The 20790-nt window shown below is 42.6% G+C and overlaps 2 protein-coding genes across 7 annotated transcripts in view; both read right to left on the bottom strand.

Annotated features, from left to right (window-relative positions):
- Positions 1–874: 874 nt before the first annotated feature.
- LOC119914057 (lysozyme C-like) lies at positions 875–3447 on the bottom strand. The gene is made up of 4 exons (XM_038733041.1): positions 3281–3447; positions 2275–2433; positions 1570–1648; positions 875–1476 (listed from the first exon to the last, which is right to left on the bottom strand). Exons 1-4 carry the CDS (start codon positions 3405–3407, stop codon positions 1410–1412), a joined length of 432 nt encoding a protein of 143 aa, XP_038588969.1. The 5' UTR covers positions 3408–3447; the 3' UTR covers positions 875–1409.
- Positions 3448–4490: 1043 nt separating this feature from the next.
- Positions 4491–20790, bottom strand: part of LOC119914056 (uncharacterized protein K02A2.6-like) — a 28192-nt gene continuing 11892 nt past the window's right edge. For 2 of the 6 annotated variants that reach the window (XR_005446720.1, XR_005446717.1), the window contains exons 2-3: positions 18011–18088; positions 4491–6617 (exon numbers count right to left, since the gene is read on the bottom strand). Coding sequence is in view for 1 of the 6 variants with exons in the window: in XM_038733040.1 (XP_038588968.1) it covers positions 9863–10951 (1089 nt within the window). In the remaining 5 variants the exon portion in view is untranslated. Of the gene's footprint in view, positions 6618–7963; positions 15774–15911; positions 18089–20790 lie in introns of those variants that run through there. The other 4 variants (XM_038733040.1, XR_005446718.1, XR_005446721.1 and 1 more) reach the window with 4 other exon arrangements.

Here is a 20790-nt window from a genome sequence, read left to right as displayed (position 1 = left end):
GATAAGAGATCAACTCTATAACTCTATAAGCACCGCCTATTGACCAATCAGCTCTCTTGGAAAATAACATCACCATTTGTCGGAGATGCCACAGACTGTTTCATAGGCTGCTTTTATGCTTGCTGCAGTGATGTGAAAATGCTTTTATACGGCGAAATCATCCTACTGAGGATTAAAGCACTAAAGCCTTGAACTTGTTGTACTTTTATGATGTGTAAGCCTACTCACTGCTTTGAAATGTGTTTTTATGTTAATTATTTGCTCCCAAGTCTGTTTCACATCTCTGTACCTGTCGCAGCCGTTAAAATAAATTTGTTTAATTTTTCTTATGTGAGGCTGAATATTATGAGCATATAGTTTGGTTCACCTTTTTTATGTGAACGCGCTCATGGCTGGATTGGGAAACCCTGGGCTGACTTACCAAGTCAAAGACATGCTGTGTATGTTGACCTTGCTTCGTGTTACAGGCCCCTACTAGTCTTTTACTTTGTCTGTTTGCTGTTGGCTGCTGAGCAGGTCGTGTACAGGGTTTTTATCGCTGTATCAACTCATGCGATGAGAGTGGTGAGAGTAAACCAAAACACTAAAATTGCCGGCAAAACAAACCAAAACAATGAGCTTAAAGAAGCTAAAATGTATCCTAAAGCTCAGAGGAAGTGCAGAGCATAAATATTTATGCGTTTGTCACTATGAGCGACTCCTTTCACATACACAAAGTCATTTCATCCTAATGTACAAATATTAATTAAAGCAGAACATGTGTGTCTGTGTGTGTTTGTGAATCATAATCATAATATGTATGACATGTGAGTGATCAGCTTGTGTATTAGAGTTCTGTGCATTGTGTGTGGAGGATACAGAAAGGACTACAAGATGCACACACAGCTGTTTTTTTATTGTTGCTGGTTGATGATGAACATGATGCAGTGGAGTTCAAGGGAGACTCGTAACTAATTGGTGAATGCGACAATTCTCCATGAGTAGTAGTAGTGGTCGTGGCATGAGGACCAATGTTTGAGTTTATTTTCTTTTTTACTGCAACATGCACAGATCAGTTTAAACTTTTATGTCCTCGTGCCTCAAAAAGATGAATACAGTTGGACTTGCCCTTGCTCTGGGCCAAAATGAACCTAAATACCTTTTCATTGTGTTAATATTCATGTTAATTGAACAACTGGTTAGTGGAAATCAACATTTTAATCTGCTTTTAGAAGGAGCAAATGAGTAGCAACAGATACAAGTTGAAATCACCACATTTCTCTTGGATCATTAGTAAAGATTTGAATTCACTTGATTTGAAAAAAATAATCTGTAGGTTCAGTGACTCAGATCAGACAACAGTAGAAATGTTTCAATCCACTGCAGCTGAAGGGAGGATTTGATTATGTTGATGACAGCATCCTGTGTGATTAAACACCACATCCTGCTACATAGGAGCTCAGGTCGCGGTTCCTGCAGTGATCGCGCCAGGCCACCCTGAAACCAGACAGAAGGACTTACGTCATCTCTCCACAATTTCTATAGTGAACACATCACATTCTGCATCTGAGTCACATGATCAGATCTTACCAGGCTCCGATGCCGTTGGGATCCCTCACGACACGTTTGGCACAGTTGATTGCCACGCTGACATCGCCGTTCAGAAGCGCTGTGAAAAAAGAAAGAACATCTGGATTTGAGTGGGTCCCTCCCATCTATAGAAATTTTGTTTATTAAAGTTTAAATAAGAGGGCATTAAAGTTTTGTCATAAGGGGGAAGAGGGACTCCACAACATTAGATGTAGTATCAGCTTATAAGGTCTTAGCTAACGTCTTAGCAAAAACGTCTGCCTGCTGCAACTGGAAAGTGGATGAGAGCTGGGAGACTTAACCATACAGTGCATGTGCAGTAAAACCAAAACTACTAATGAAAAGAAGCTGAAAAAAAGGAGCTGCAGAGTTGGTGAGAATTCTTCATGGATTTAAAAATACCAGAGACATGCACATATTAGTCATTTAATTCACTGCTAAGTTTAGAAATACTGTTGTGTATTGCAGATTTAACAACAGGATTGAACTTGCACGACAACATGGGAAGTAATGAAATAAGAGGAATAGGGCTGAACAATATATCGCCGGAGCATCATCATCGCAATGTGCTCTTGCGCAATAGTCACATCACAGAGTAGTGCGATATCAAGCAAGTCAAATTAACTTTTTCCAATATCATGCAGCCCTAAAGAAGAGCATGTCCCTGTGTCGTTATAGTTTTGGGTGTGGTGGTTCATCACTGACCACTGCAATTGATGTTGCATCCATTCGCAGACTGGGTGCGGCCATTGTTACACCACCAGCGGCTGTTGATCTGGAAGATGCCGTAGTCAGTGGATCCATCAGTGTTGTGGTTGGTGGCTGCGGTGTTGTAGCCTGACTCCCACTTGGACAGACAAACCCCTGCAGAGGAAACAGAACAGACCCACATATAGACCACCTGAAAGATCAAAGATCATTTAAGACTACTCTTACATTTTTATTTGCTATTCACACCTTGTCATGGATCGATCGCTGCGTTCCATCTTATCAGTTAAACGCTTTTGTGGCAGCGATTAGCTGATTTTGCTCACGGAGCCTCCAGCTGCAGCTGCGGATGCTTCAGATGTAGTTGGTGTGATCGGCTGGATGTGCAGCCTCTCTTTTCCTCTGTTTGCTTCTTTAGATTCTTTAGTTTCATGACTTGTTTAACTCCTTACACATTTTCTACTTCTTACTGTCATCTTTTTGGAGGTTTGTGACTCACCAATAAAGGAAAAAGCACTTGTGGAGATCTTTCAATTCAGTTTATTGATTGAAAGTTAACAAAAAAATTCTCCGATGTTTACTTTTAACAAACGTATCAAAAATTAACTTAATTTGTTTTCCACAACTCATTTGGTCACTAAACTGTTTGACTCCTCCTCTCTCATTCGAAATACAAAAAAACTCCCAAGCCTACCACCGTGAGGATGACTTAATTAGGATGAGGAAGATCTGATGCAATTTCCCTAACAGCTAATTCATTTCCATATTGTACCAAAATTAATGGATATTTCTGGCTTGTTTTAAAGGTGTAAAAAAAATGTATTGACATTTGTATGGTTACAATGCATGCTTTGGTATGCCATGCTATGCAAATGTAGTGAAACAGCTGGTATGGTCCTTAAGACTGATGTTATGTTGCATTGCTGCTAAGGCATGAAAATGCATGTAAATGAGTAGTCTTTTCTACTTCAGATACAGTGCAGACCGACAGGCTGGTACTCACAGTTGGCTAGGCTAATGCCCCGGTAGCCGTCCATCCCATGACTCTTCAGCACTCGAGCCCACTCACAGCGCTGATAGACTCTAGCGCTGGCCAAAGCCACCAAGAGCAGGAACACTAGACACCTCATAATGGGCTCTCTGCTAGACCAAATGTTTCCACAGATGCTGCTAAATGTCCTTTTATAGTCAAGAAACTCAGGTGAAACTGCGGCGGCTGCTTTGATTCTCTGTAACTTTTTTTTACTTTGAATGTTGTCCAGTTTCAACAAAGCTGTTGAAAGAGGTGGAGTATGAATCCAGGTTTTTGTGTTTGAACTTTGATATGTTTGTTTTCAGGCAGAGTTGTGTTATCAGTGTGATAATACAGACTGATCTAAAGGACAAGGGAAGTCCAGGTGGAGTTTTGGCTCAAAATCATCTGCAGCGATTAAAGGGCATTAAAAACAAACAAATGCTGACGGAAAATTAAACACTCATGTGGCAGCCATGACAAGTTGCTTTTGGTGTCCAACCTAGATTAAAAAGCTGACGTGTGGTGTTCTGTTGAGTTTTCTTAGAAACAAACAAAGTTCTGTTTACTTTCAGTGTTTCTCACCAAAAGACATTGTCTTTGAGGCCTGTCAAAAGTCTGTTCAAAGTTTGTTCACATCTATGTTTACTAGCTAGCAGTCTCCACTGCCTTTGTTGCCACAGCCAGTTTTAATTATAAAGCCTGAAATCACAAATCAAACCTTGCCTAAAGGGGCTTTCTAATCGGTACAGCATGCAACACCCTCTTTCCCTTTGATTTGAATGGGGAAACTTTGGCCCAGAGGGTCAAAGGGCAAGTCCAGTTGTTTTCATCTTTTTGAGGCGTGAGGACATAAAAGTTTATATAACAATATAGTAAAATATAATAATCTAGCTGTTTTTAAAAATGTGCATGTTGTCGTAAAAAAAAGAAAATAAACTTGAACTTTGGGCCTCATGCCAAAACTACCATTACTATTCCATCCAAAAAGCCCTTTAATGGGGAAAAAATGACGAGGAGGGATCCCTCTCCCAGGATGGACAGACAAGAAGTAGATGTTGTGTGTACTGATTAGACTCACAACAGAAAGCCATATATACAATTATCATGAAAAAAGATTATATTGTAAAACTGGAGAAAGAATCCAGAAGGACAGGTGAGCCACTTCAGGTTTCGCCAACCATGTAAGACTAGAGCTTCACCACCTCCTCTCCACCACAGATACAGGGAGGGGGGGTCAGAAATTCAGTAAATATCAAAGAAATTTGCAGTTGGCAGGACAGACATGGACTATATATATATACCATATTACTATGTTAATGAGATTCATTAAGACAGACCCGCTGGAAGTACAGTAAGAACAGGTACGAGGCCTGAAATATGGCAAGTAAGTAATTATTTAAAGTTAAAGCGAATAGATTAGCTTGCAGCTGAGATTTAAAGACCTCAACAGAGTCATGCTGTTTGATGTCAACAGGGAGGTAGGTTATTCCAGAGGAAGGGGGCACGATAGAAAAAGGCCCTGCAGCCAGCTGACTTCTCTATAACTCTGGGTCTCAGACAGGAGGCCAGTATTCTGAGAGAGCATAGGATGGGACATAAGGTTTAAGGAAGTCAGACAGGTATGAAGGGGCGAGCCCATTTACAGTTTTATAAGTCATCTGAAGCACCTTAAAGTCTGATCTAACATTGATAGGGAGCCACTGAAGGGAAGCTAAAATTGGTGAGATATGATCAACTTTTCTGTAAGCTGTAGGCCAGACTATAATTGTTAACAGTGAACGAATCTAGATGAAACAAAGGCCTGAATTAAGATCTAGAAACATAAAATACCTCATTTTAGCTATGTTGCTTTAAGTGGAAAAAGGAGATCTTGGTGATGTCTTTACTGTGTTTCTTGCATGTTAACAACTGTTAATCAGTGCAATAGTGTGAAGCAAACAAGTATGACAAAGAGCAGGCAAGAATCTAAATTCTAATGGTCAGGCAATAAGGTCCAAAACACGCAGGGAAGGCAGACAGAAACAGGCAACCAAGACCATATGCTGTCATGGTTTTGGCGTTAGGCCTATGTGTTATTCTTTCCACTTTTATCTTGTTAAACCTTTCTTCATGGGTCTTTGTGAACTTCCGTTTCCTGTCTGTGTTTTCCAGTTCTCTGTACTGTGTTTATCCTTTTGGCATTTATTAATTCGTTCCCCTTCATCTTGTTTTGGTGTATTTTACTTCCAGTGTGTATGTTTGCATGTCCTCTGTATTTGATTATGTTTGTCCTGTGTTTCCTGTTTTACCTTAATTCTCACCTTAAATGTAAATGCTCCGGATTTGTATAGCGCCTTTCTAGTCTTTTCGACCACTCAAACCACTTTTACACTACATCCACCATTCAAACACATTCATACCCTGGCGGAACAGCCAACAGGGGCAATTCGGAGGTTAAGTATTTTGCCCAAGGACACTTCAACATCCAGCCTGGGGGGGTCGGGATTGAACCACCTTCTGATTAACGGCCAACCTGCTCTACCTCCTGAGCCACAGCCACCCCGGCCTTACCTTTGTGTAGTGCCATATTGTCAGTGTCATTCGGTTCATGTCCTCCTAGTTTGTTGTTTCCCAGTGTTTCCCTTGGACTGTGCCTGTCTTTGGACTTTAGATTTGTTTGGTTGTGAGCCCTGCCTGTCTTATCAGTACTGTGTAGGCGTTTGCCCTTGATGTGGTTTAAATAAATCGCTGAACAGCACGTGCTGTGCCTAGGGAGTCTGCAGTCAGATCCTGTAACTTGTTCCACATTTAGACTAGGTGTGATAGAAACACACAACAACTAACATAGGATGATCTGGCAAGGAGTAACTGGAAAAGTACTGGTTAAGTACTGCAGGGCTGATGAGAGAGTGGAAACAGGTGAACAGGGAATGTTAGGTAAGCAGGTCAGGAAGCAGGCTGGGAATCAGGGGTGCTGAGAAAGTCTTGAGCTCACCCAAGTAAAAAATCCCTCAGCCTAGGTTTAGTGGTTATTTCCCTTCGTGCCACAGTCAGAGCTGCCTCTTTATCCTCTATAACGTTACTATGTGCCCTCCTCCAACTACCTTGCAAGCACAGGAGGGTGTAAGACCACCCATCAGAAAAAAAAAATAGAAAATCTAGAAGATAAAAAACATTTTTGCTGACACAATCATGAATGTACCTTTTTGGTGTAGTATAGTCCTGTCCTTAATCTGCTTTTAGAAGGAGCTGATGATCAGATCTTACCAGGCTCCGATGCCGTTGGGATCCCTCACGACGCGTTTAGCACAGTTGATTGCCACGCTGACATCGCCGTTCAGAAGCGCTGTGAAAAAAGAAAGAACATCTGGATTTGAGTGGGTCCCTCCCATCTATAGAAATTTTGTTTATTAAAGTTTAAATAAGAGGGCATTAAAGTTTTGTCATAAGGGGGAAGAGGGACTCCACAACAAGCTGAAAACACAACATTAGATGTAGTATCAGCTTATAAGGTTTTAGCTAACGTCTTAGCAAAAACGTCTGCCTGCTGCAACTGGAAAGTAAAAAATCCCTCAGCCTAGGTTTAGTGGTTATTTCCCTTCGTGCCACAGTCAGAGCTGCCTCTTTATCCTCTATAACGTTACTATGTGCCCTCCTCCAACTACCTTGCAAGCACAGGAGGGTGTAAGCACCCATCAGAAAAAAAAAAATGAATCATGAATGTACCTTTTTGGTGTAGTATAGTTCGAGAACCACTGTGGGCTCATGTTTTTAAACTTCATGGTTGATAATTATGTGACATCTCAAGCTAACCGCAGCTAACATTATTAAACATATTAGGCTACACACCTCACACCCATACCTGAAACCACACCTGTCTATCTGCTGTTCACTGGCTAATGCTGCTGAACCACTTTCTGAGGTTTACTCCTCGAGAAAAACGTTGTTATTTCTATTGTCCATGTAATGTCTGTTGATGCCTAATCTACCTTGACATAAAGTATGAATAATGAGCCGACTCCAGGAGTTAGTCTTCTTTGTATCTTTTACTGATTCAACATGGTTAACAACAACACAGGCCTCGCAGTTCCCTACGTCATCAGGACGTGCCCTCTAACTCTTAAAGTGACAGAACATTCTAGTACACTTCTATTCATTACATCTCCCCCTCAAATATAATATCCCAATAGCAGCCATGAACTGTGGCTGTAGCCAGCTTTAACTTTAGGGTTCAGTAACTCCCGTAACTCTTAGCTCTGTAGCATGTTCCAGCTTTTACAAAACAGAATGAATGTTTCCTTCTATTACTGGCTCTCAATTCAGATAAAACAAGAAACTTTTAAACCTAAGCCTGATGGGTATATGACATCTGTTTTAACTGCGCTTAAGTCAAACATGTTACGACTTAACTGAATACACTTCAGGCTATTGAAAACAATGCACTTGTCCCACCACCCCCAACAGCACAGAGAATGCCTCACAGTCCATAGTTCGTCTGTCTACAAGTCCATCTACAAGTTACTCACTCTACCAGAGTGAGTAACTTTAAACCCCTGTGTAAGAGTCTCTGGCGTGTCGGCACCCCATCGTCCGTACACTCAGCTGGAGGTACCTGTTCAGAACATTTACCGATGGATGTGACCTCGTCAGGTGTGGCCAGCAGGTGACGCCTGTTCCTTCTGTAACACTCACCTTGTGGTGTCTCCACTATGTAAAATCTGGGAGTGGAGCTCGAGCTGTGAACAACAGCTGGTGTAGTCCATTGTGTGTGTCCACTCAACTTCGTGAGCACTGTGTCCCGTGGGCTCAGCGGTGGTAGACTCCTCACTCCATTTTGGTGGTTGTAGAAGTATGCCTGCTTCTGCTTGGCTGCAGCGTCAGCCTGCCGGTATACGTCCATGTCAGGCCAGCTGGGTTTCAAATTGTCATGCAGCATGGTCAAGGTAGTCCTAAGTCTCCTGCCCATCAACAGCTCTGCTGGACTGGAGCCTGTAGAAGAGAAGGGTGTGGCTCTGTATGTCATGAGGGCAAGGAGGGTGTCTTCCTGTCGAAGAATTCCTTTGGCGATCTGGACAGCCCTCTCTGCATGCCCGTTGCTCTGAGGATAATGTGGGCTTGACGTAACGTGGAGAAAGTCAAATTCCCTACTAAACTTCCTCATCTCTGCTCACTTCTGGGATGCCATAACGTGCAAAAGTAGCTTTCAGCCTATCAACTACCTGACTGCTAGTGGTTGTTGGAAGATGTAGAATCGTGCGTAGTAGTCAGACACTAACAGATAATTTTGACACTACCAGATAATTTCGCTTTTTAAACTCACAAAGGTCTATTGCAACTTTCTGCCATGGTCTTGACGGGAGCTCACTTGATATCAATGGCTCTTTCCTCTGCGTGTTTCTCTTTTCTATGCAGTATGTACAGTGCTGCACTTTGACAGTGATATCACCTGACAATTTGGGCCACCAAACAGCTTGATTAGCTCTTTCTCTGCACTTGACTAGACCCTGGTGCCTGTCATGGATTCTCTCTAAAATCGTCTCTCTCATATCTGTGGGAATGACTATGCGGTTCCCTCTGACTACTAAGCCGTCTAGCTCGGATAGCTCTCCTCTCACCTGGTAGAAGTCTCTGATTGGCTCAGGTACTTTACCTGTGTACTCAGGCTAATGAAGCTCAAAACTGTCTGAAGCTGTGGATCATCAGCTGTGCTTTGTTTTATTTCTTCCATCTTCTGGGGAGTGGCTGGCACCTGATATATGACGGCGTCAACATGTGCTACCACGTCTTCTTGAGTAGCCCCATCTCCACAGTACTGCTCTGGGCCCCTGGAGAGAGCATCAGCCACTGCCAGCGTTTTGCCTGATGCATATTCTGCTATGGCATTGAAACGCATGAGTCTCATCAATAACCTCTGGCACCTGATGGGAACATTGTCCAAGTCCCTTCTGTTCATGAGGGGCACTAGCGGTTTATGATCAGTGATTACTCTGAAGTTGTCGAGTCCGAACAGATATTTATCGAATCTTTCACATGCCCATACACTGGCTAGACACTCTTTTTCTATTTGTGCGTACCTGATCTCTGCATCACTCAGACGTCTGGACACATAGGCCACAGGTTTCCACTGGTCTCCATGCTGCTGAAGTAGGACGCCCCCCAGCCCGTAGCTGCTGGCGTCTGCAGACACTACAGTAGGCTTGTTAGCGTCATAGAAGATTAGAACCGGGGCGGTGGCAAGTAGGGTTTTGAGCTTTTGGAAAGCTGTGTGCTGTGCAGGCCCACACAACCACTCTACTTTTCCTCTTAACAGTTCGTAGAGCGGCTGACCCACGGTGGACAGCTCAGGGACATACCTAGCCAGATAATTCACCATTCCTAAGAACCTCCTGAGTTCCACAACGTTGTGCGACTGGGGAAAGTTTTCTATCCCTGTCACTTTTGTCTGGGTCGGGTCTGACGCCTGTCTCATCGATGACATGTCCAAGGAAGCGAACTTGTGTCTGTTTGAATTTACATTTGTGCTTGTTCAACTTAAGACCTGCTGCCTCTATGACCTTCAGTGCCTTTGCCAAGCGCTGGTCATGGATCTCCTCAGTCTCCGTGGATGAGGATGTCATCCATGTAGATCTCAACCCCCTCAAGCCCTGCCAAGGTTTCAGCCATCTTCCGTTGGAACATCTCTGGAGCGCTTGTGATCCCGAATGGGAGACGGCGAAAGACGTATCTCCCAAATGGGGTGATAAAGGTTGTAAGTCTTTTGCTGTCCTCGTGCAGAGGAATCTGATAGAAGCCACTGGCTGCGTCTAATGAGGTAAAAACCTTCGACCCGGCCAGCCTAGGCATTATTTCCTCGGCAGTGGGCAGGACATACTTTTCACGTTTCACTGCTCGATTCAGCTTCCTGAGGTCAGCGCAGCAACGAACCTCCTTTTTGTTGGGTTTGAGTACTGGCACCATAGCAGCGCACCATTCTGTTGGCTGCGTTACCTTTTCTATGATGCCTTCACTTACCATGCGCTGCAGTTCTTTCTTTACCAGAGGAACGAGTGGCAGGTGTATCCGTCTGGCTGTATGCACTGCGTATGGCTGGGCGTCATCCTGTAGTATTATTCTCACTGGCTCGGTTTTCAGTAACCCACTTGATCCGAAAACTCCACTGATCTCGTGCACCCTCTTCACTAGACCCATGTCTACAGCCTCAGGGCGGCTCAGCAGGCAGTTGCCTCTCCCCCTAATCACATACACAGTGAAGGAATACTGTTTCTCTTTATATTTGGTGGTGGCTTGGAACAGCCCCATGCAGCGGAGGTCCCCCCCTGGGCTTATGAAGTGGGTGTCGGGCGGTGTCAGTCTTATTTTAGGTTTCATCTTTTTGAATGTCCCTAGATCAATAACTGTGGCATCGGCATCCGTGTCTATTTTGAAGGTGATCAGGTTTTTACATATTTCTAGGTTTACAGTCCAGTCATCCCGACTATTAGTCTCTTTGCTAATTAATCCCAGGAAATATGGCTGCTTCTCTTTTTCTGTAACCTCCTTCAAAGCTTTCTGAGTGCTGTGGCTTGCCGCATCTCCCACATTCCTCCATTTTGTGGGTTGCCGGGCGGCCGCTGCTCCCTTGCCTTTGCCAGTGTTGCCCAATCCTTTTCTTCTGCGGGCCGTCACGTCGGCGCACTGCATTCACATTTGCCAGTTGAGCCTCCGGGTGGTTGGTCTGCAGACTAACCTGTTTAGTTTAGTTACTGTCTCTCTCTCCCTGTATGTCCACTTCGGTGACTTTCTCCATCAGTAGTAGGCTAGGCTGTTTAAAGTCACCGAAAGAAACAGGACTTGTCTTCTGGACATTTCCACCGGTGATTCCGTTCACAGAAGCAGCTGAGCTGCATGTAGAGGAGGCATGTTGATGACGTAGCCTATCAAAACAAAACCAACGTGGTAGCTAACGAATAACATCTGACTGGTGTGTTCACTGTCACTTTAGCTGGTCCGCTCTTGTAAAATATCCACAGTGTCGAAACTCGTAACGTAATCACTGTGTTTCTCTGATTTTGTGTTTCCCAACAAAGTAAAGTGTATGTGTGGGAAACACTGAATGAACCGTGTTTTTCTTTTTACAAGTCAGCACTGTGTCTCCCTCCATGTTGTCAGAGACTTTGTGAGTAGACGGCTGGGGGGGACAGGGTGGGGCTGCGCGGTGAGGGAGAGAGAGAGAGGAGCAAACGCTGGCAAGACTTTACGGAAACATTAACTCAACATCAAACTATATTGGTATAAACGGTATTATCTAATTTCATAGCTATTTTGAAATTATATTGGTATTTACTTTACACCGATATAGCGCCCAGCCCTATTAGTGTCACATTTAAATAGTTTTACTCAAATTTAATTCTTTTTCAACAGAAATGTTGAATAATGAAAACTGCTTTTTTAATGACAAGTGTTTTTTTGTTCATAAACTTAAAACTGTATATTTTGTTGGGGCATTTTGAAAGAGTAAAAACATTTAATTTAGGCCATTCTGACAGACCCTCAACACCCTCTTGTTGCAGAGTTTTGACTTCTGTCATCAGGGAGGAGGTACACTTCCCTAGGACAGCCAAATCAAACCAATATCTAAGATCATTTGTTCTGTCATCTGTTTAAATGACTGTAGGACTAGTTGCTGTTCCACGTATAATCTAATACAGGACTAATGGACCGTTTGTCTTCTATTTATTTATTTGTTACTGATGTTTGCATACCATTACGGAGCATTTACAAATTGTCCCTCAGGGAAAATAAAGGCTATCAAATCAAATGTTTATATTGTGAGTTATTTATGCTGAGTGGTCAATGGCACAAGTACATTCTTACTAAGTACTGTAAGTCCTCCTGATGAATTGCTTTAAAATTTTGTTGGGTTTTAAAAATGTACAGACATCCTATTAATTGTTCATGTTTTCTGGTTCTTGTTAGAATTAAATGTTCAAATAGTTTCAATTGTTGCTTCATTTCTTTCTAACTATGGTATTTTAACATTGTGCCGACAAACCCTGAACCTTAATCACAAATCACCTAATTTTAGACACTGAAACATTGAAACATATTTATAGCTGAGAGCGTAATCTTTCATTTGCTGCTGGTTATAACCACCGACCCCGGTCTCCCCTACATACATGTGTGTACTGTATGTGTGAAAATGCTGAATGACAAACACTCTACAAAGTGATGTCAGTGTTCACTGAATCAACCTCTTTATAAAAGTCCTCATGAAATCAACTTTAGATAGAAGAGCAAATGCATTTAAATTCTACTTTCATCGGCTTGTTTTTATCATGTATTATTTGTGAGTCACACTGCTCGTTCTCCCAATGCCATCAACACTTTGCACAAAGTTAAACAAAAAAAAAAACAGGAGCTGCCTGTCACTGCTGATTCCATTCTGAGACATTTTATCATACAGAGCTGTAATCACACTCATAATGGAGTTCCTGAACTCCATTTACTGCACCAACTTTCTCTGTTCTCTGGTTGCACTATGTTGTCAGACTCTTCTTCATCACAACGCCCTCACTCCCTCTCCTCTCCCTCAGTCTCATCTCAAACCTGAAACACAGGCTGAGAGCGCAATTAATCAGCCAGCCAAGCGAAGGCAGTTGGATCAATTAAGCTGCACACAGAGACGAGAGACGAGACTGGATCCATCCATCCACTCCATCTGAGTCAGAGAGAGAGAGAGAGCCTGAGGAGATGTTAAAAACGGTGCAAACAATGATGGAGCAGGGATTCAGGCCCTATAACAGCTGTGAATTTCTAAAACATTTCACAGTTCTGCAAGGAAAAAAAGACGTTTCCTGTTGAGCTGCTGCTGAGTTAATCATCTCATTTAGTTGTCTGTACCAATATAACAAGTCAAGTCAGTTTTATTTTTACAGCCTATAATCAGAGGTGTCTCTCACAGGGCTTTACAGTCCTTAAATCACAGGACACCCTGTACCCTTAGACTCTCAATTCAGATCAAGGAAAACCCTTTGATGGTGAAAAAATGAAGAAACCTCATAAAGTGCAACAGTTAAGGCATCCTTCTTCCAGGCTGGACAGACCTGCAGCAGGTGATAAGGTGACAGAAGTTGTTATCTTTTGTAAGTCTTTGATTTGAGACAGTAGTCTGTTTGACAAGAGTCAATGTTGGTTTCGTTAGCTACGGTCGTTCACACTGCAGGCCTTAATGTTTAATTCAAATTTTGCTAATTTTTCCCCCCAGATCTGATTTTTTTGTTTGACAGTTCACATTATTGTTTAAATGTGGACAATATCAGACTCCCCAGTGTGAACTGTCCATGGCCTGAAAGTGACCCGCATGCGCAGAAGAATAAAACAACGTCACACACAGAACGCTGTCGTGCAGAAGTAAACAAGCCACAGAGGTTAGCTCCAGTTAGCAAGTAGGAGTGGTTACCAAATGGTTCCAGTGACCTGTAAGCATTTGGTAAGGCACAGTCCTGTCAATCAAATGTGTCGTCCTAAAGTGAAGTTACAAACAACACTGTCAGAGTGTCTGTCCCTCCCTCCAGCCACATCCCCACTTCCCAATCACTGCCATTCTCTACCTGTCCACCAGATGCGCTCAGACTTTTCCACCTGTCCCAGTCATTTGACTCTCATTCGCCTGCTCGCCTGTTCCAACTTTCCCTCATCAGCCCTTTCAGACCATATACCAGCCCTATTTCCTTTTTTCCTGTACCTGCCTGCCTGACCTTCTGCCTGATTTACAGACTGATGCCTAACACCTGAACTGAATGGTTTCTTCTCACTTTAGCCTAAAGAAAATTAAAAAATGTTCTTCAATTTTTTTTCTTTGTTTGTGTTGGTAGCAGACAGAGAGATACATCATAATGAGATGTCCTATTATAGAGAGTAATGGAGTTGGTTTAACTTCATCCATTATTTTCTTTAACCAGGACATTAAAGGGCCAGACTGGACTGTGATTGGTTAGTGAGCCAACAGTCCTGTTAATCACAGATTGTGATGTAGTCCAAAACAAACCCTGGTTACACCCAAAAAACTGTCAGCATGTTTGTTCTTAGTCTTTATCTGTGGAGAGAGATTGCGCAAGAGATTGAGAGAGAGTGAGTCCCAGCTGAATGTCTGAGTCATTCTTCAAACTGATCGACCATTGTGTTTGATGGTGTCTTGGCTGCAGAACACCTGAAAGCTGCTTGACTCAAACTACCTGAAAATATTCACTCAATCTGGAGGAATATTAGGGACTTAAAGCAGCAACGGTTGAAGGGTCAGCTACGGCGTTAAAAGAAATGTCTATTTTGCGTAATTAAATAATAATAAAAAATATATATAATATATATATATTGTAATTGCCATTCTCTCTCTCTCTGTATATATATATATATATATTGTAATTGCCATTCTCTCTCTCTCTGTATATATATATATATATATATATGTTTATATATGTATATTATTAAAGGCAGTCAATTTCCTGTTTGTTCATAGAGATATCATGCATTGCTAGCAGCACTTAAGATGATGCTAGGTGACCACACTAAGTAGTAGTAGGTGATTTTGTTAAAAAAATGAACAAATCGCCTACTGGCCTACTGTAGCTAACAAATAGGCTATTCTCAACACTTTTGATTAGAGGTAGGATTAGTTAACAAGACAGGTAGTTAAACTATATTTTGTGGCTGTAGCTATGTAGCTGGGCATATGTTGAAGCTTTTCTAACTGGTTTTCCATATCTATCTAGAGCCCCTGCAGAGGTAAGATGTTCTCCTCACTAGAGAAATCCTAGTGCCGGAGCCTTTCATGTACAAGAAGGCAAATTTATTTGAATTGAACATTTCAACAACAAGGCAATTCAAAGTGCTTTACATAAAACAAAAGCAACATAGGGCAATACAAAAATACCTTTAATTGCAATTAAATAGAAAATAAAAACAGCGTGAGATATTAACCAAAAGCCTCAAATTTGATTTAATAAAATGCAGCTATCTTTAGCCTTGATTTAAAAGATCTGAGTTTCAGCAGACCAGCTGTTTTCTGGGAGTTTGTTCCAGATATATGGTGCATAAAAATTGAACCATGTTTAGTTTTGACTCTGGGGACCTGAGTTGTCTGGATTGTTCATAAAATATCAGAAATGTATTTTGGTTCTAAACCATATAGTGCTTTATACACCAACAGCAGTATTTTAAAATCAATTCTTTGAAGGGGGGTGTGAACAAGGGGATGGTCTGTTAAACTATTGTAGACACCCTGAATAGTTCCCTGGACCTTCAATTTAAAGTATCTTAAAGGTCTTGACGGAGTGGTCTACCCTCACTGCAAACTGGGCCCAAGCAGAGCAGGCCATGAAAAGAGTGGGCCAGACCCAACATAAGGCAAGGCAAGTTTATTTGTATAGCACATTTCAACAACAAGGTAATTCAAAGTGCTCTACATAAAACATAAAAGCAACAGGGAAATATAAAAAAGTTTAAAGCAACATAGGGAAATTGAAAAAAAAACACACATTAAAACAGGACAGTAAAAGTTACAGTGCAGTGTACAATCAGGGTTAAAAGAGTTAAATGAAAAATAAAAACAGGCTGAGGGGTTGAGCAAATAATTGAGTTACAATTATTTTGAAAAGAGAATAAACAGAGAAGTACACTTAATCTACTCTCTCTAGCTAGTCTGCACTCGGGTCCGTAGCAATCTTTGGGTCCACTGAAACTCCAAAAACCCTCGGACACTACAGAGAAACCAGGACATGTCTGTCTGCAGAACATAGGCTGAGCGAGGATGGAGAGGAGTATAGCAGCAAGTGTAGGAGAAGTGACAATGAAACTACTGCATTTTTGAGGGACAGAAGAAGTTGCTAGAGAGCTTGAGATGGTGGTGCAGCAGATAGTTGAGGTGACAAATATGATGCAGCAACAGCAGGACCAAATGCAGTCTACCCAGGCCATGCTCTTTCAGCAGCAGCACTGCTTGCCCTAACTGCAAAACAAACCAAGGAATGTTGAGATCTTTATTTCTTCTGTAATTTGTTAAGATTAACAGACAATGCATCAATCTTTTGATCTATGAATGAAAAAAAGCAAACTTGAGATATAAAATTTTCTGTGTCCAAAATTTAATAATAAAACAAAATATACATATATGTGTGGGCAATGTATCTTTTTTTTTTTTTAGTTGTATGGAATTTAGTAATTTCCTTCAGTGCATTTGTGGGTTAAGGTTATAGCTCTGCCGCAGTTTGGTAGCTGCAGCCTGTGCACTTGAAAGAGAGGGAATAACTCTCCAATAAAAAAAAAAATGTTTGTGTCTGACTGCCATACAGGTAAGTATATACATTTCAGATACAATGTAGAGTTTACCTACACCACTCAACCCAATTTTTTAAAAATCCATGAAAGTAATTTGCAATGTCTCTGAACAACCAGTGTACAGATGCACTCCACTAATGTATTTGTTGAAGGCCATCATCTGGGGAGTGAGATTGACATGCATTTTTTTGGTAACGTGTCACATAAATTATGTATGACTTACCTACTGCACCATGTAGATTGGCAATAAAGCCATTACAAATGGAATTTCAAGCTGTGCACTCTTTTGTGGCCATTGTACATCACTCGCTTGTTCGTTCGGTGATCGTCAGGCTGTGATCGGGGGGAATTCAGTGGTTGATTGGCGGTCGCCAGTCGTCATGTGTGAACTGCACAAGTACACATGAAAAAGGCTCCCCGACACATCATTGCCACATCGCTGACGTCTGCCAAATATCTGGAAGAGTCGACCGACTCCACATCCACATTCAGCCAATCAGAGCAGGCAGCTACTTTTTTACCGCAAAACAGTTTACTCACTTCCACCTCTCTCTGTAGCTCAGACAATCCCTGCTACCTGCGTCTGCTAATCCATTCTTTCACCCAGATTTTTTGTCTTTATAATTGCTGTCTTTATAATAACGAACAACAGCTGTTTCACGGGTTCACATTTCACATGTGTTTTCTTGACAAAACGTGTTTTGGAGACCAGCATCGGGTGACCGAGCCGCTGTCAACTCATGTAGTGTGTGACCCCCTGTCACCGATCAGTCATGTAGTGTGAACGCCACAGCGACTTCAAGACTCCCGTCACAAGACAGCAAAAGTTGTGTAGTGTAAACGGCACGGCCGTCAGCCGATGCTGAAAGTCGTGTAGTCTGCACGAGGCATAACATTAACATTTATTCATGTAGCTGACGCTTTTATCCAAAGCGACTTACAATTGCTATACATGTCAGAGGTCGCACGCCTCTGGCGAGGTCGCACGCCTCTGGAGCAACTAGGGGTGTCTTGAGCAGTGTCTTGCTCAGGGACACAATGGTGGATGTGTCACATTGGGAAACTGAACCCGGTTCTCTCAAACCAAAGGCAGGCATCTTATCCACTGCTCCATCACCACCCCGCATAAATTGCTAACCCACCACCACCGGAGTACAAGTTGGTATTTATGTATATCTAAATACCAAGTTGGCTATTATATGTATATATGGCTATTTATAATACGTGACCTTCTTTGTCTTGTGTTTGCATTGAATGGCCACTAGATGTTGCTGCTGCAATAAACGTAAACATGAGTTCATGTAATCCGGGGAATAGTGGCCAATTACTGGCCCAGCAATTAACCAGGGCCTCTAAAAAAAGAAGACACAAAACTATTAATTACTAAAGGAAATCATCTAATTAAATGCAACATCTTCTCATACATACCACCTCGCCAAGCCACTGGTCAACCCAACAGGACCCAGTGACAGAGAAAGAGTGTCCCAGGGGCCGCCGCTTCTTATTCTGCAGCATAAAAGAAATGTAAGTCAGCAATCAGCAGACAACTAAATAACAGACCGGACAGATAGGCAGACCACGTGACTTATCAAGCGGATTGCACTGCCTGGTCACCAGGGTGCCAAGAACACTGGCATAGTGCCATACAGTGGCAGGGAGGAAAAACACCTCTGACCACATAATGTTTACACTAATTTAAATTTCTTCTTCATAGAAATGATAATGTTGTCAAAAAGCAAGTAAAAAAAAATAGCAAGGATATACTTATTTAGTAGTCCAAATATTTTTTTTATTATAGACCAACTGTCTATATCCCTAATAGTTTTCAGTAGATTATTCTAGCGTTCACTCACACGTATAGAGTTTATTAACTGCATACAATGTGAAGCTCATAGCAAAACAACAAGGTGTTTCTGTAAAGGAGAGGACGCTCCCTGTTTACAGCTGAAGATAAAGGACCTGAAGGAGACTAGATGAGAGCAGGAGAGAAGGATTAGGTAGACAGACAAGTCTGAGTAAAAACAAAGACGAAGAAGAGAAGAGTTAAAGGAGGGGAGGGAAGGAGAGGAAGAATGATGAGTAGGAGAAATGATAAAAGATAAAAGAAGACCAGGGCAAGGGAGAGAAGGAGGTGGGGAGGAGGGCAGGTTGTTAATTTCAGGGCCGGTATCTCACAGGCAGCAGAACCTCCAGGGTCACCAGGCCACCTTCAGGACTTTCATACTGAAATAGACAGCCTGACCCTGGGACACATAGATGGAGGGAGGGATGGGGCTTAAGCTGCTTTCTTCAAACAATTAAATTCTCTGCATTTGCCTGAATTTAATACCACATTTGCATTTATAACCAAACAATATTTCGTAATATGACACAACACAATACAGTCATGTCCAAACACAACATAATAGTGTTGTGAGAGATGTAATGTAACGTAACAAAATAACATAAAATAACAATAACATGATATCATGATATCATACACGATGAAAATAGAGGCGGCTTTGGCCCTTCCTGTAGGGGATGAGTGTTCTTGGCCCAGTCCAGTTTATTGTCCACGTGTACTCCCAGGTACTTGTAATCCTCCACAGTGTCCTCACTGACCCTTTGGATGGAAACAATAGTCATTGGTGCCTTGGCTCTCCTTAGATCCAAAACCAGCTACCAGTGGTAGTTGAAGGGGGGCGTCCACCTGCATCGCTGTCTGCTTCTCACCCAGCAGGGCAGGCTGGAGAAGTCAAAGACCATGACCCTCACAGTGCTCGCCGGCTTGTCCAGGTGGGCGTACATGCGATTCAGCAGGAAAACGATTGTGTCCTTAACTCCCAGTCGGTGCTGGTAGGCGAATTGGAGTGGGTCCAGAAGAGGTCTGAAAATGGGCCACAGATGATCCAGAACCAGTCTCTCCAGGGTCTTCAGAATGTGGGAGGTCAGTGCCACAGGTCTGTAGTCCTTGGAGCCACGAGGACGTGGCGTCTTTGGTACAGGCACGATGCAAGATGTCTTCCACAGCACAGGGACCCTTTGGAGACAGGCTCAGGTTGAAGACATGGTGAAGGACTCTACATAGCTGGGGGGCACAGGCTTTGAGCACCCCGGGATGGACACCATCAGGGCCTGCAGCCTTATTAGAGTGGAGTCTCCTCATCTGTCTTCTTACCTGGTCAGTTGAATAGGGGACTCCCAGGAGGGTAGGGGATAATGAGGAGGAGGAGGGGGGAGTAGTGGGGTTGGAGGTGTTACTGTACTGTGAAGGCGGCAGTGCTGGCGACGCGAAGGCCTTCGCGTTTCTGAGTTGAACATTTCCAACTCGAGCGAATTTTCGCAGGTTCTAATCGCGTTCTGTGTGAACTCAAGCGTCGTGAGGATTAAATTTGCGTTTGGTCTGAAAGCACCATTAGAGGGCAGACAGCAGCTGAGTTAGTGGGGGGGATGGGCAGAAGCCATTGAGTCAAATCTGTTAAAGAACAGATTCAGTCCATTGGCCTTGCCAAACTGCCTTCAACTCCTCTCCTGCCAGTTGGTCTGAAGCCAGTGATGTTCCTCATGCCTCTCCAGACCTCCCTCATGTTGTTCTGCTGGAGTTTCCGCTCCAGCTTCCTCCGGTCCTTCTCCTTAGCCTCCCTGATCTTCACTTTCAGTTCACCCTGAATTGTCTTCACCTCCTCCCTATCGCCATCTCTGAAAGCCCTCCTCCATGCATTGAGGATGTCCTTGACGTCCTTTGATAGCCACGGTTGGTTGTTTGAGTAACAATGGACAGTTTTTGTTAGGAGAGTGCAGTCCACACAGACGTTTATATGTATAGTCTGTGATGCACTCAGAAAGCTCATCTAAGTCCTCTCCATGTGGCTCAAAGAGTGCATCCGAGTCTGTCACCTCGACACATTGCCCTCCTCTGACCATCTCCTCACTGTCCTTGTGGACAGCAAAAATAACAGGGAGTAACCATAAAATAATATAACAGTAACAGTATAACATAAGAATGTAACATAATGTAATGTCATTCAATGTGATGTAAAAGAACATAAGAGAAAACATAAAATAAAGTGTGACATCACATAGCATGGAAAAGTAATAACATCTCAAAAGATGACAATCTAAGGTAATATGCTCTGGCATAATGTGATCCTTTTAATAATGATGAGAGATGTAGCAGAAGATAAGCGCTTAGAGAGAATAAATCAAAACCCTGCAGGCAATAGACGGAG

Source organism: Micropterus salmoides, unplaced genomic scaffold (genome assembly GCF_014851395.1).
Source record: "Micropterus salmoides isolate LMB-PRFRI ecotype aquatic unplaced genomic scaffold, ASM1485139v1 Ms_hic_scaffold_20, whole genome shotgun sequence".
Taxonomy (NCBI): domain Eukaryota; kingdom Metazoa; phylum Chordata; class Actinopteri; order Centrarchiformes; family Centrarchidae; genus Micropterus; species Micropterus salmoides.
Note: the sequence above shows the minus strand (reverse complement) of the source record. Positions and strands in the feature narration are given on the sequence as shown.

Excerpts from the sequence above, each read along its gene's own strand:
- LOC119914057 (XM_038733041.1), bottom strand. The coding sequence starts at position 3,407 with ATGAGGTGTCTAGTGTTCCTGCTCTTGGTGGCTTTGGCCAGCGCTAGA. Across the intron at positions 1,649-2,274 it reads ATGCAACATCAATTGCAGTG|CGCTTCTGAACGGCGATGTC; the intron begins GTCAGTGATGAA and ends CTTTTTTCACAG. Across the intron at positions 1,477-1,569 it reads CCCAACGGCATCGGAGCCTG|GGTGGCCTGGCGCGATCACT; the intron begins GTAAGATCTGAT and ends GTCTGGTTTCAG.